Below are 13,473 nucleotides of genomic sequence, written 5' to 3' on the forward strand. Positions count from 1 at the left end.
AGTTCCCTGCTTTGTCTCCCTCCTTTCTTGCATAGGGTCATTACATTTGCGATTTTCCAATCCGCTGGGACCTCTCCAGGATCTAGGCCTAGATTGGCATGTCTTTGCTGGTGTAATCTCTGGAGATTGCATATTCACGGACTAGGTGTGACAGTGCGATGTTTGCAAGCACAAGGTGTTGGTGTCGGTAAAAGCCTACCGACGATAATTCTCACAAGCTGAGTTAGCCTGATCTCACTCAGTGAGATTGAGCCTCACACAGAGCAGGAAAGGCCCAGGCTCCACCCACGGCCTCCGTGATGTCTCCATGTGTGGTACTGTGCCCCCGCGCATCGCCTTTCCCTCGTGTGGGTGGAGGAGGCAGGGAGAGGGAGCGGGATTCAGTGAAGAGAGAGGCGGGGTGAGAATTGCCGAGTTTTATTGTAAAAACGGTTAAGAATAAAATTACAGAACGAACGACAGACATTAAGCCGGCTCTCCCGAGGGGGTCGTGGGGGAAGGGGAATCGTGTTCACTACAGGGCCAATCCCATCACCCCCGCAGTCCGATAACTCCAACCTCACTGAATCTTCTGCTCGACTTTCCCTGGTCTCTGACCCTCTGAATCTTGTTTGAATTCACCTCCTGACCTCCAACCCCGACCTTCTTACAGAGTCTTCTGCGGTTTGACCTTCCCTCGACCTCTGACCCCCGAGCCCCGCAGAGTTTTCTGCAGTTTTAATTTCCCCCCACCTTTCCGACCCCCGACCTTGGCCCCCGGCCCCTGACCCCCTACCCTCCGCGGTTTCCCTTTCCGGCGCTGCTGGGATTTCTTCAGCTTCTTCCCAGAGGTGGGGGCACGGGGAGACTCTGCAGCCTTCTCCCCCTGAGCCTCAGTGGCCACCGGCGCCGTCTCCGTCTCGCCGGCTGGGATCTCCGCGGCTCGAGCCGACGGCGGCACTGAGTCTGCAAATTTCTTGAACTTGGCCACAAAGAACCCGTCCATGTTGTGAGTGTGCGGGTAGAACCGGCGAGTGAGGCGGAGCGAGGGGTGAAACCGACGTTCCTGGAACCTGCAAACAGACAGACATGGGCAGTGAGTCTCCGGGACAGTCACGGTTAGGTATCAGGGTCGGAGCGAGGGGTGAAATCTGAGCTCCTGGAACTTGCAAACAGACAGACACGGGCAGTGAGTCTCTGGGACAGTCACGGTTAGGTATCAGGGTCGGAGCGAGGGGTGAAACCGGAGCTCCTGGAACTTGCAAACAGACAGACACGGGCAGTGAGTCTCCAGGACAGTCAGGGTTAGGTATCAGGGTCGGAGCGAGGGGTGAAACCGGAGCTCCTGGAAGCTGCGAACAGACAGACACGGGCAGTGAGTCTCCAGGACAGTCAGGGTTAGGTATCAGGGTCGGAGCGAGGGGTGAATCCGGAGCTCCTGGAACCTGCAAACAGACAGACACGGGCAGTGAGTCTCCGGGACAGTCACAGTCAGGGTTAGGTATCAGGGTCAGAGCGAGGGGTGAAATCGGAGCTCCTGGAACCTGCAAACAGACAGACACGGGCAGTGAGTCTCCGGGACAGTCACAGTCAGGGTTAGGTATCAGGGTCAGAGCGAGGGGTGAAATCGGAGCTCCTGGAACCTGCAAACAGACAGACACGGGCAGTGAGTCTCCGGGACAGTCACAGTCAGGGTTAGGTATCAGGGTCAGAGCGAGGGGTGAAATCGGAGCTCCTGGAACCTGCAAACAGACAGACACGGGCAGTGAGTCTCCGGGACAGTCACGGTTAGGTATCAGGGTCGGAGCGAGGGGTGAATCCGGAGCTCCTGGAACCTGCAAACAGACAGACACGGGCAGTGAGTCTCCGGGACAGTCACAGTCAGGGTTAGGTATCAGGGTCAGAGCGAGGGGTGAAATCGGAGCTCCTGGAACCTGCAAACAGACAGACACGGGCAGTGAGTCTCCGGGACAGTCACAGTCAGGGTTAGGTATCAGGGTCAGAGCGAGGGGTGAAATCGGAGCTCCTGGAACCTGCAAACAGACAGACACGGGCAGTGAGTCTCCGGGACAGTCACAGTTAGGTATCAGGGTCGGAGCGAGGGGTGAAACCAGAGCTCCTGGAACCTGCAAACAGACAGACACGGGCAGTGAGACGTGCGAGGGTCAGGGGTCAGAGTCCGGGTCGGAGCGAGGGGTGAAACCGGCGCTCTTGGAACTTGCGAACAGGCAGACACGGGCAGTGAGACTTGCGAGGGTCAGGGGTCAGAGTCCAGGTCGGAGCGAGGGGTGAAACCAGCGCTCTTGGAACTTGCGAACAGGCAGTGAGACTTGCGAGGGTCAGGGGTCAGAGTCCGGGTCGGAGCGAGGGGTGAAACCGGCGCTCTTGGAACTTGCGAACAGACAGACACGGGCAGTGAGACTTGCGAGGGTCAGGGGTCAGAGCGAGGGGTGAAACCGGCGCTCTTGGAACTTGCGAACAGACAGACACGGGCAGTGAGACTTGCGAGGGTCAGGGGTCAGAGCGAGGGGTGAAACCGGCGCTCTTGGAACTTGCGGACAGACAGACACGGGCAGTGAGACGTGCGAGGGTCAGGGGTCAGAGTCTGGGTCGGAGCGAGGGGTGAAACCAGCACCCTTGGAAATTGCGAACAGACACAGGCAGTGAGATGTGCGAGGGTCAGGGGTCAGAGTCCGGGTCGGAGCGAGGGGTGAAACCGGCGCTCTTGGAACTTGCGAACAGACAGACACGGGCAGTGAGACTTGCGAGGGTCAGGGGTCAGAGCGAGGGGTGAAACCGGCGCTCTTGGAACTTGCGAACAGACACGGGCAGTGAGACTTGCGAGGGTCAGGGGTCAGAGCGAGGGGTGAAACCGGCACTCTTGGAACTTGCAGACAGACAGACACGGGCAGTGAGACTTGCGAGGGTCAGAGTCTGGGTTGGAGCGAGGGGTGAAACCGGCGCTCTTGGAACTTGCGAACAGACAGACACGGGCAGTGAGACTTGCGAGGGTCAGGGGTCAGAGTCCAGGTCGGAGCGAGGGGTGAAGCCGGCGCACTTGGAACTTGCGAACAGACAGACACGGGCAGTGAGACTTGCGAGGGTCAGGGGTCAGAGTCCGGGTCAGAGCGAGGGGTGAAACCGGCGCTCTTGGAACTTGCGAACAGACAGACACTGGCAGTGAGACTTGCGAGGGTCAGGGGTCAGAGCGAGGGGTGAAACCGGCGCTCTTGGAACTTGCGAAGACAGACAGACACGGGCAGTGAGACTTGCGAGGGTCAGGGGTCAGAGCGAGGGGTGAAACCGGCGCTCTTGGAACTGTGAATTGACAGACCCGAGAGGGTCAATGGTCAGGTAGAGTCACCGTTTATTCAGGGTAAAGGTCACTCTTTGGACAAAGGTTTAAGTGTCACGTACCTTGTGAATCCTTCCTTTCCAAAGTCTAAACCAGTTGGAACCAGCTTGACGTTGCGTTTTTTCAAAGCATAATCGACCACCCACTCGTTCTCCTCAACCTGGGGAATAGAAAGGTGGAAATAATGGAAGAATCAGTAATCACGGGCCCATCTCCCTGTTGGGGGCCGGGAGGGGGATGTTAAACCGAAGCCCAGTCTCCTTGTTCAGGGGGATGTTAAACCGAGGCCCCGTCTCCCTGTTCAGGGGGATGTTAAACCGAGGCCCTGTCTCCCTGTTCAGGGGGATGTTAAACCGAGGCCCCGTCTCCCTGTTCAGGGGGGGATGTTAAACCGAGGCCCCGTCTCCCTGTTCAGGGGGGATGTTAAACCGAGGCCCCGTCTCCCTGTTCAGGGGGATGTTAAACCGAGGCCCCGTCTCCCTGTTCAGGGGGATGTTAAACCGAGGCCCCGTCTCCCTGTTCAGGGGATGTTAAACCGAGGCCCCGTCTCCCTGTTCAGGGGGGATGTTAAACCGAGGCCCCGTCTCCCTGTTCAGGGGGATGTTAAACCGAGGCCCTGTCTCCCTGTTCAGGGGATGTTAAACCGAGGCCCCGTCTCCCTGTTCAGGGGGATGTTAAACCGAGGCCCTGTCTCCCTGTTCAGGGGGATGTTAAACCGAGGCCCCGTCTCCCTGTTCAGGGGGGATGTTAAACCGAGGCCCCGTCTCCCTGTTCAGGGGGATGTTAAACCGAGGCCCCGTCTCCCTGTTCAGGGGGATGTTAAACCGAGGCCCCGTCTCCCTGTTCAGGGGGATGTTAAACCGAGACCCCGTCTCCCTGTTCAGGGGGATGTTAAACCGAGGCCCCGTCTCCCTGTTCAGGGGGATGTTAAACCGAGGCCCTGTCTCCCTGTTCAGGGGGGATGTTAAACCGAGGCCCCGTCTCCCTGTTCAGGGGGATGTTAAACCGAGGCCCCGTCTCCCTGTTCAGGGGATGTTAAACCGAGGCCCCCTTCTCCCTGTTCAGGGGGGGATGTTAAACCGAGGCCCCGTCTCCCTGTTCAGGGGGGATGTTAAACCGAGGCCCCGTCTCCCTGTTCAGGGGGATGTTAAACCGAGGCCCCGTCTCCCTGTTCAGGGGGATGTTAAACCGAGGCCCCGTCTCCCTGTTCAGGGGGGGATGTTAAACCGAGGCCCCGTCTCCCTGTTCAGGGGGATGTTAAACCGAGGCCCTGTCTCCCTGTTCAGGGGATGTTAAACCGAGGCCCCGTCTCCCTGTTCAGGGGGATGTTAAACCGAGGCCCCGTCTCCCTGTTCAGGGGGATGTTAAACCGAGGCCCCGTCTCCCTGTTCAGGGAGGATGGTAAACCGAGGCACCGTCTCCCTGTCCAGGGGGATGTTAAACCGAGGCCCCGTCGCCCTGTTCAGGGGGATGTTAAACCGAGGCCCCGTCTCCCTGTTCAGGGGGATGTTAAACCGAGGCCCTGTCTCCCTGTTCAGGGGGATGTTAAACCGAGGCCCCGTCTCCCTGTTCAGGGGGGATGTTAAACCGAGGCCCCGTCTCCCTGTTCAGGGGATGTTAAACCGAGGCCTCGTCTCCCTGTTCAGGGGGATGTTAAACCGAGGCCCCGTCTCCCTGTTCAGGGGATGGTAAACCGAGGCCCCGTCTCCCTGTTCAGGGGGATGTTAAACCGAGGCCCCGTCTCCCTGTTCAGGGGATGGTAAACCGAGGCCCCGTCTCCCTGTTCAGGGGATGTTAAACCGAGGCCCCGTCTCCCTGTTCAGGGGCGATGTTAAACCGAGGCCCCGTCTCCCTGTTCAGGGGGGATGTTAAACCGAGGCCCCGTCTCCCTGTTCAGGGGGATGTTAAACCGAGGCCCCGTCTCCCTGTTCAGGGGGGATGTTAAACCGAGGCCCCGTCTCCCTGTTCAGGGGGATGTTAAACCGAGGCCCTGTCTCCCTGTTCAGGGGGATGTTAAACCGAGGCCCCGTCTCCCTGTTCAGGGGGGATGTTAAACCGAGGCCCCGTCTCCCTGTTCAGGGGGCTGTTAAACCGAGGCCCCGTCTCCCTGTTCAGGGGGGGATGTTAAACCGAGGCCCCGTCTCCCTGTTCAGGGGGATGTTAAACCGAGGCCCCGTCTCCCTGTTCAGGGGGGATGTTAAACCGAGGCCCCGTCTCCCTGTTCAGGGGGATGTTAAACCGAGGCCCTGTCTCCCTGTTCAGGGGGATGTTAAACCGAGGCCCCGTCTCCCTGTTCAGGGGGGATGTTAAACCGAGGCCCCGTCTCCCTGTTCAGGGGGCTGTTAAACCGAGGCCCCGTCTCCCTGTTCAGGGGGATGTTAAACCGAGGCCCCGTCTCCCTGTTCAGGGGATGTTAAACCGAGGCCCCGTCTCCCTGTTCAGGGGGGGATGTTAAACCGAGGCCCCGTCTCCCTGTTCAGGGGATGTTAAACCGAGGCCCCGTCTCCCTGTTCAGGGGGCTGTTAAAACGAGGCCCCGTCTCCCTGTTCAGAGGTGATTTTAAACCGAGGCCCCGTCTCCCTGTTCAGAGGGATGTTAAACCGAGGCCCTGTCTCCCTGTTCAGGGGGCTGTTAAACCGAGGCCCCGTCTCCCTGTTCAGGGGGGGATGTTAAACCGAGGCCCCGTCTCCCTGTTCAGGGGGATGTTAAACCGAGGCCCCGTCTCCCTGTTCAGGGGGGATGTTAAACCGAGGCCCCGTCTCCCTGTTCAGGGGGATGTTAAACCGAGGCCCTGTCTCCCTGTTCAGGGGGATGTTAAACCGAGGCCCCGTCTCCCTGTTCAGGGGGGATGTTAAACCGAGGCCCCGTCTCCCTGTTCAGGGGGCTGTTAAACCGAGGCCCCGTCTCCCTGTTCAGGGGGATGTTAAACCGAGGCCCCGTCTCCCTGTTCAGGGGATGTTAAACCGAGGCCCCGTCTCCCTGTTCAGGGGGGGATGTTAAACCGAGGCCCCGTCTCCCTGTTCAGGGGATGTTAAACCGAGGCCCCGTCTCCCTGTTCAGGGGATGTTAAACCGAGGCCCCGTCTCCCTGTTCAGGGGATGTTAAAACGAGGCCCCGTCTCCCTGTTCAGAGGTGATTTTAAACCGAGGCCCCGTCTCCCTGTTCAGGGGGCTGTTAAACCGAGGCCCCGTCTCCCTGTTCAGGGGATGTTAAACCGAGGCCCCGTCTCCCTGTTCAGGGGGCTGTTAAAACGAGGCTCCGTCTCCCTGTTCAGAGGTGATTTTAAACCGAGACCCTGTCTCCCTGTTCAGAGGTGATTTTAAACCAATGCCACATCTCCGTTTACTCAGGTACTGAGGCACAGAACCCCAGACCGTGCAGAGTGCCTCCAACTAACCACACACATACACACGAGTCGCTCTGAAACCTAGAATGTTATTGCACAGGAGACCAGTCGGCCGCGGTCTCGCTGGCAGTTTGTGGGATCTTGCTGTGCGTGGGCCGGCACTGTGCGTGTTTCTCACCGTGACTGAGCAGGTGCAGTAGACGAGGTAACCGCCGGTTTCGGAGGAGGCGGACAGAGAGTCGATGGCAGAGAGGAGCAGCTCCTTCTGGAGGTGGGCACAGCGCTTGATATCACGATCATCCTGAGGAGAGAGAGAGCAGGAACACAGTCAGCGAGGGGAGAGGGGAATGGGGAACACGGCCTGTGAGGGGAGGCCCAGTCAGACACCCCCCGGCCCTGATGATGCTCACCTTGCTGGTTTTCACAGCGGGGTCTTTGGCGATGATGCCGGTCCCACTGCAGGGAGCATCGAGAAGCACCCGATCAAATCCTCCCATCACCTGAGGGGAAAGGACATCACCTGTCAATCAGGACATGGCACGCCCACATCATTACATCAACTGTCAATCAGGACATGGCACGCCCACATCATTACATCAACTGTCAATCAGGACATGGCACGCCCACACCTTTTCTTCTTCTTAGGCAGTCCCTCGGAGCCGAGGATGACTTGCTTCCACATTCAAAATGAGTTCGCAGGTGACTGATGAGTCCAATGTGGGACCTACAGTCTCTGTCTCAGGTGGGGCAGACGGTGGTTGAAGGGGCGGGTGGGTGGGGTGCTTGGGTTGACGTGCGCTCCTTTCGCTGCCTGCGCTTGGCTTCCGCTTGCTCCCGGCAAAGACTCGAGGTGTTCGGCACCTTTTACATCACCGGTCAATCAGGGACAGACGTGCCCACATCATTAAAAAGACCACTTTGGCCTCAGCTGGACACCGCACTTTAGGGAGGATGTGAAGACTTTGGAGATTCATTTATGAGAATGATTCCAGGGATGAAGGGCTTCAGTTATGTGGATAGCCTGGAGAAACTGGGGTTGTTCTCCTTAGAGCAGAGAAGGTTGAGACGAGATTTGATAGAGGTGTTTACTTACTCTATCTAAACCCTTCATGATTTTAAAGAAACTATTTCCAATGGCTGAAGGGTCGATAACCAGAGGGCACAGATTTAAGGTAATTGGCAAACGAGCCAGAGGCGAGATGAGGAAAAACTTTTTACGTAATGAGTGGTTAGGATTTGGAATGCACGGCCTGATAGGGCGGTGGATACAGATTCAACAGTAGCCTTCAAAAAGGGAATTGCATAAATACTTGAAGGAGAAAAAATTGCAGGGATATGGGGAAAGAGCGGGGGAGTGGGACTAAGTGGATTGCTCTTCCAAAGAGCCGGCGCAGACGCGATGGGCCGAATGGCCTCCTTCTGTGATGTACTGTTCTATGATCACCTGTCACGGGGTTGGACACACCCACACCATTACATCTGTCAATCATGGCTGGACCAGCCCACATTATTACATCACCTGTCAATCATGGCCAGATACACCAGGTTGCTGCACCTGATCCCTGTCCAGTGACCCCTGGGTTAGGGAGGAGGTGAATCAGCCCATGTTCCTGCTCCTGATCCCTGTCCAGTGACCCCTGGGTTAGGGAGGAGGTGAATCAGCCCGGGTTCCTGCACCTGATCCCTGTCCAGTGACCCCTGTGTTAGGGAGGAGGTGAATCAGCCCATGTTCCTGCTCCTGATCTCAGTCCAGGAACCGCTGGATTCGGGAGGGATGAATCAGCACGGGTTCCTGCTCTTGACCTCTGTGCAGTGACTCCTGTGTTAAGCAGGGAGGGTGATTCAGCCTGGGTTCCTGCTCCTGAGCCCTGCACAGTGACCCCTGGGTTAGGAAGGAGTTGGTGAATCAGCCCAGGTTTCTGCTCCTGATACTTGTCTAGTGACCCTCGGGATGAGGGAATCAACCTGGGTTCCTGCTTCTAATCCCTGTCCAGTGGCCCCTGGGTTAGGGAGATGGTGAATCAGCCTGGGTTCGTGCTCCTAATCCCTGTCCAGTAACCCCTGGGTTAGGGAGGGGGGTGAATCAGCCCGCGTTCCTGCTCCTGATCCCTATCCAGTGACACGTGGGTTAGGGAGGGTGAATCAGCTCAGATTCCTGCTCCTGATCTCTGTCCAGCGGTCCCTGGGTTAGGGAGGGGGTGAATCAGCCCGGGTTCCTGCTCCTGATCCCTGTCCAGTGACTCCTGGGTTAGGGAGGGGGTGAATCAGCCCGGGTTCCTGCTCCTGATCCCTGTCCAGTGACTCCTGGGTTCGGGGAATGTGAATGACCCCGTGACTGCATGACCTGTGACAACACGTACCTTTGGGAACTCCCGTCCATCATAGTTGGAGATGATGGTGTTGGTGACTCCCAGACGGTGGAGATTCCCCACGACACTCTTCAAACGCTCACTGCTGGGATCGTTGGCCACGATCACACCAGTGTTCTTCATCAGCTGAGCTACCGGGGGAGGAGAACATAACACGAAACGTAAAGTCGAGGCTGCAACAGAAACATAGCACAGACCTGGTAGCTAAACAGTCCCCCCCAGTCCCGCACCCTTACCGCTGCCTCCCACTGTCACCCCTCCCCTAGCCCCACACCCTCAAAAATGCCAAAGAATCCTCGACCCGCTCCCGGCCTGGACACAGCTGCACTGTGGAGAACTACTAGTTGTAATATGGGTAGGTTTCAAGGGAGGTACCAGTGTCTTCTTTCTGCTTCCTTGCTGACATCATCCTATATTGCAACAGTGACTACATTTCAGGGGCACTTCATTGTCTGTGAAGCGCTTTGGGATGTCCGGAGGCCACGAAAGGTGCTATATAAATGCAAGTTTGTTTGTTCTTTCTTTCTTTGTCTCTCAGCCATAGCTCAGTGGGTAGCACACTTGCCTCTGAGTCAGAAGGTTGTGGGTTCAAGTCCCACTCCAGGGACTCGAGCACATAAATCTAGGCTGACACTCCCTCCAGTGCAATGCTGAGTGAGTGCTGCACTGTCGGAGGTGCCGTCTTTCGGATGAAACATTAAACCGAGACCCCGTCTGCTCTCTCAGGTGGACATAAAAGATCCCATGGCACTATTTCGAAGAGGAGCAGGGAAGTTATCCCCGTGGTCCTGGCCAATATTTATCACTAAAACAGATTATCTGGTTATCACATTGCTGTTTGTGGGAGTTTGCTGTGCTCAAATTGGCTGCCACATTTCCCACATTACAACCGTTACTGCACTTCAAAAAGTACTTCATTGGCTGTAAAGCGCTTTGGGACGTCTCGAGGTCATGAAAGGCCCGATAGAAATGCAAGTCTCTCTTTCAAAGCCCCCTCCCAGCCCCCCCAACCCGCACAGCTTTCCCCAGTCCCCACCTCCCGCAGCCCCCTCACCCGCCATCACCGCAACCTTCCTGCTTCTCACCGCAGTACGAGGTTTTGCCTCCCGGGGCACAGCTCATGTCCAACAGCTTCTCATTCTCCTGCGGAGCCAGGGCCATGACTGGCAGCAGGCTGGAGGCCCCCTGGAGCATGTAGTGACCCGCCAGATACTCGGGAGTGGCTCCTGAGAGAGAGAGAGAGAGAGAGAGAAAAAGAGAGAGGTGATGCAAAAAACACCGAAAAAGTTGTCTCTCGCCCCCCCCCCTCGCCGTCTCCCACACGCCCCCCCCCTCGCCGTCTCCCTCGCGCCCCCCCTCGCCGTCTCCCTCGCCGTCTCCCACACGCCCCCCCCCTCGCCGTCTCCCTCGCGCCCCCCCTCGCCGTCTCCCTCGCTCCCCCCCTCGCCGTCTCCCACACGCCCCCCCCTCGCCGTCTCCCTCGCGCCCCCCCCTCGCCGTCTCCCTCGCCCCCCCCTCGCCGTCTCCCACACGCCGTCTCCCTCGCGCCCCCCCCTCGCCGTCTCCCTCGCGCCCCCCCCCCGCCGTCTCCCTCGCCCCCCCCCTCGCCGTCTCCCACACGCCCCCCCTCGCCGTCTCCCTCGCCGTCTCCCTCGCGCCCCCCCTCGCCGTCTCCCTCGCGCCCCCCCCGCCGTCTCCCTCGCCGTCTCCCACACGCCCCCCCGTCGCCGTCTCCCTCGCCCCCCCCCTCGCCGTCTCCCACACGCCCCCCCCTCGCCGTCTCCCACACGCCCCCCCTCGCCGTCTCCCTCGCCCCCCCCCTCGCCGTCTCCCTCGCCCCCCCCGCCGTCTCCCTCGCCCCCCCCGCCGTCTCCCTCGCCCCCCCCCTCGCCGTCTCCCTCGCCGTCTCCCTCGCCCCCCCCCCCTCGCCGTCTCCCTCGCCGTCTCCCTCGCCCCCCCCCCTCGCCGTCTCCCTCGCCCCCCCCCCCTCGCACCCCCCCCTCGCCGTCTCCCTCGCCCCCCCCCGCCTCGCCGTCTCCCTCGCCTCCCCCCCCTCGCCGGCGCCCTCAACCCCCCCTCGTGTCGCCCTCAACCCCCCCTCGTGTCTCCCCCGCCCCCCGTGTCTCCCCCGCCCCCCCTCGTGTCTCCCCCGCCCCCCCCTCGTGTCTCCACCGCCCCCCCTCCCCCTCGTGTCTCCCCCGCCCCCCCTCGTGTCTCCCCCGCCCCCCCCGTGTCTCCCCCGCCCCCCCTCGTGTCTCCCCCGCCCCCCCCTCGTGTCTCCCCCGCCCCCCCCTCGTGTCTCCCCCGCCCCCCCTCGTGTCTCCCCCGCCCCCCCTCGTGTCTCCCCCGCCCCCCCTCGTGTCTCCCCCGCCCCCCCTCGTGTCTCCCCCGCCCCCCCTCGTGTCTCCCCCGCCCCCCCTCGTGTCTCCCCCGCCCCCCCCCTCGTGTCTCCCCCGCCCCCCCTCGTGTCTCCCCGACCACCCTCGTGTCTCCCCGACCCCCCTCGTGTCTCCCCGACCCCCCCTCGTGTCTCCCTCGACCCCCCTCGTGTCTCCCTCGACCCCCGTGTCTCCCCGACCCCCTCGTGTCTCCCCGACCCCCCTCGTGTCTCCCCGACCCGCTCGTGTCTCCCCGACCCCCTCGTGTCTCCCTCACCCTGCCCCCATGCTGATTTGAATATTTGGGACTCACCAATGGGGACAGAGGAATCGAAGATGACGAGCCCAGTCTTTGACCATTTCCCCAGTGGGTCGAGATTCACCCCACGGTTTATCAGCGCCTGGAAACAAAAGGAGGGGATCAGACATTTAGATCAAGAGACGAGGCACCCAGGGAGACCGAATCTACAACAGAGAGTATCCAACGTTTCCGCTAAGCTGCGCGGCCACACAACCCGGGACCGGCCTGGCCCATGTGCAAAACTGTGAATGGGCCAGGAAGCCCCTTAAAGGGGCCACGCACCTCCAATTCCCCGATGCTCCCGTTAATTTTAGTTTGGGTGCGTGGCCCCTTTAAGGGACGCTCGGGCCGTTCCAATTACTGCGCGCGCACCATTTTTGCCTGGAAAAGCCAGCGATCTGGCTGTGCGGGATCCCTGCAGTGCCACCCAGTTACGCCCACGATGTAACATTGGAAAAACCAGTCTCGGGCTGCGCGGGAACGGCAGATAGCTGCGCAGTCGCAGAGCTTAGTGGGAACGCTGAGTGTCATCAGACAGAACTTGACAAAGCCAAAGAGGGAGATAATAGGAGAGGTTAAAGGTCGGGGGTTCAAAGGGTCAGTGTGGTAAACCACTTTTATCGTTCACTATCGTTACACTATAGTTATCACTGTTATATCGTTACTCTATGGTTATCACTGTTCACACTGTTGTATCACTATACCAGGTCGCCTCTTGTCACGCTGTTATACCTGGGCTGACCACTGCTGACTCCGCCCATGGCTCCACCTACTTGCCCAGGTATAAAGGTGGTCGACTGGCTGGTGTTCCTCCTTGTTGGATCCGATCACCCACGAGGGTGGGCTCTGTTATTTAGCCAATAAAAACCTATAGTTACTGTCTTAACTCGTCGCTTTTCATTGGATGAATTGATAGGTATATCAGTCAGGTCACGTTAAACCCTTATAAATCCCAACTGGCCCCAATGTGTCATGGGAAGTGCCCATGAAGGAGGGCCCTGTTCCCAGGGTGGGGTGTCGGGAGCTGAAGGAGGGTCCTGTTCCCAGGGTGGGGTGTCGGGAGCTGAAGGAGGGTCCTGTTCCCAGGGTGGGGTGTCGGGAGCTGAAGGAGGGTCCTGTTCCCAGGGTGGGGTGTCGGGAGCTGAAGGAGGGCCCTGTTCCCAGGGTGGGGTGTCGGGAGCTGAAGGAGGGCCCTGTTCCCAGGGTGGGGTGTCAGGAGCTGAAGGAGTGTCCTGTTCCCAGGGTGGGGTGTCGGGAGCTGAAGGAGGGCCCTGTTCCCAGGGTGGGGTGTCGGGAGCTGAAGGAGGGCCCTGTTCCCAGGGTGGGGTGTCGGGAGCTGAAGGAGGGCCCTGTTCCCAGGGTGGGGTGTCGGGAGCTGAAGGAGGGTCCTGTTCCCAGGGTGGGGTGTCGGGAGCTGAAGGAGGGCCCTGTTCCCAGGGTGGGGTGTCGGGAGCTGAAGGAGGGCCCTGTTCCCAGGGTGGGGTGTCGGGAGCTGAAAGTAAACAATCCGAGTCCTCACCTGCGCCAAGTCTCTCCGACGTGTTTTCAGAGTGTTGGTTCGGATCGTGATAGGCCTCTGAACCTCATTCGCTTCCAGGAAGTTGAGGAGCTGGATGGATGAGAGAACGAGAGTGAGTGAGCGAATGAGGCAGAGAGAGAGAGAGCTAGACACCCCCCTCCCCGTTGGAGACTGACCTCGGACAGCGGGAAGAGATCGAGCAGCTTCTCGATCAAGTATTCATTGT

General features: G+C 59.5%; 1 protein-coding gene across 1 annotated transcript; it reads right to left on the reverse strand.

Moving 5' to 3' along the window:
- Positions 1–401: 401 nt before the first annotated feature.
- Positions 402–13,471, reverse strand: LOC147091390 (28S rRNA (cytosine(4447)-C(5))-methyltransferase-like; the record flags this gene model as incomplete). Its single annotated transcript, XM_085976586.1, has 9 exons — positions 402–1,052; positions 3,397–3,494; positions 6,859–6,981; positions 7,091–7,180; positions 9,041–9,180; positions 10,135–10,275; positions 11,741–11,828; positions 13,248–13,337; positions 13,424–13,471. Coding segments are annotated over 9 exons (1,224 nt in total), but the record flags the coding sequence as incomplete, so codon positions are not given.
- Positions 13,472–13,473: the final 2 nt, after the last annotated feature.

The sequence above is a fragment of the Somniosus microcephalus genome, unplaced genomic scaffold (assembly GCF_052327205.1).
Source record: "Somniosus microcephalus isolate GS21.2 unplaced genomic scaffold, FLI_Smic_1.0 unresolved_chr3, whole genome shotgun sequence".
NCBI lineage: Eukaryota > Metazoa > Chordata > Chondrichthyes > Squaliformes > Somniosidae > Somniosus > Somniosus microcephalus.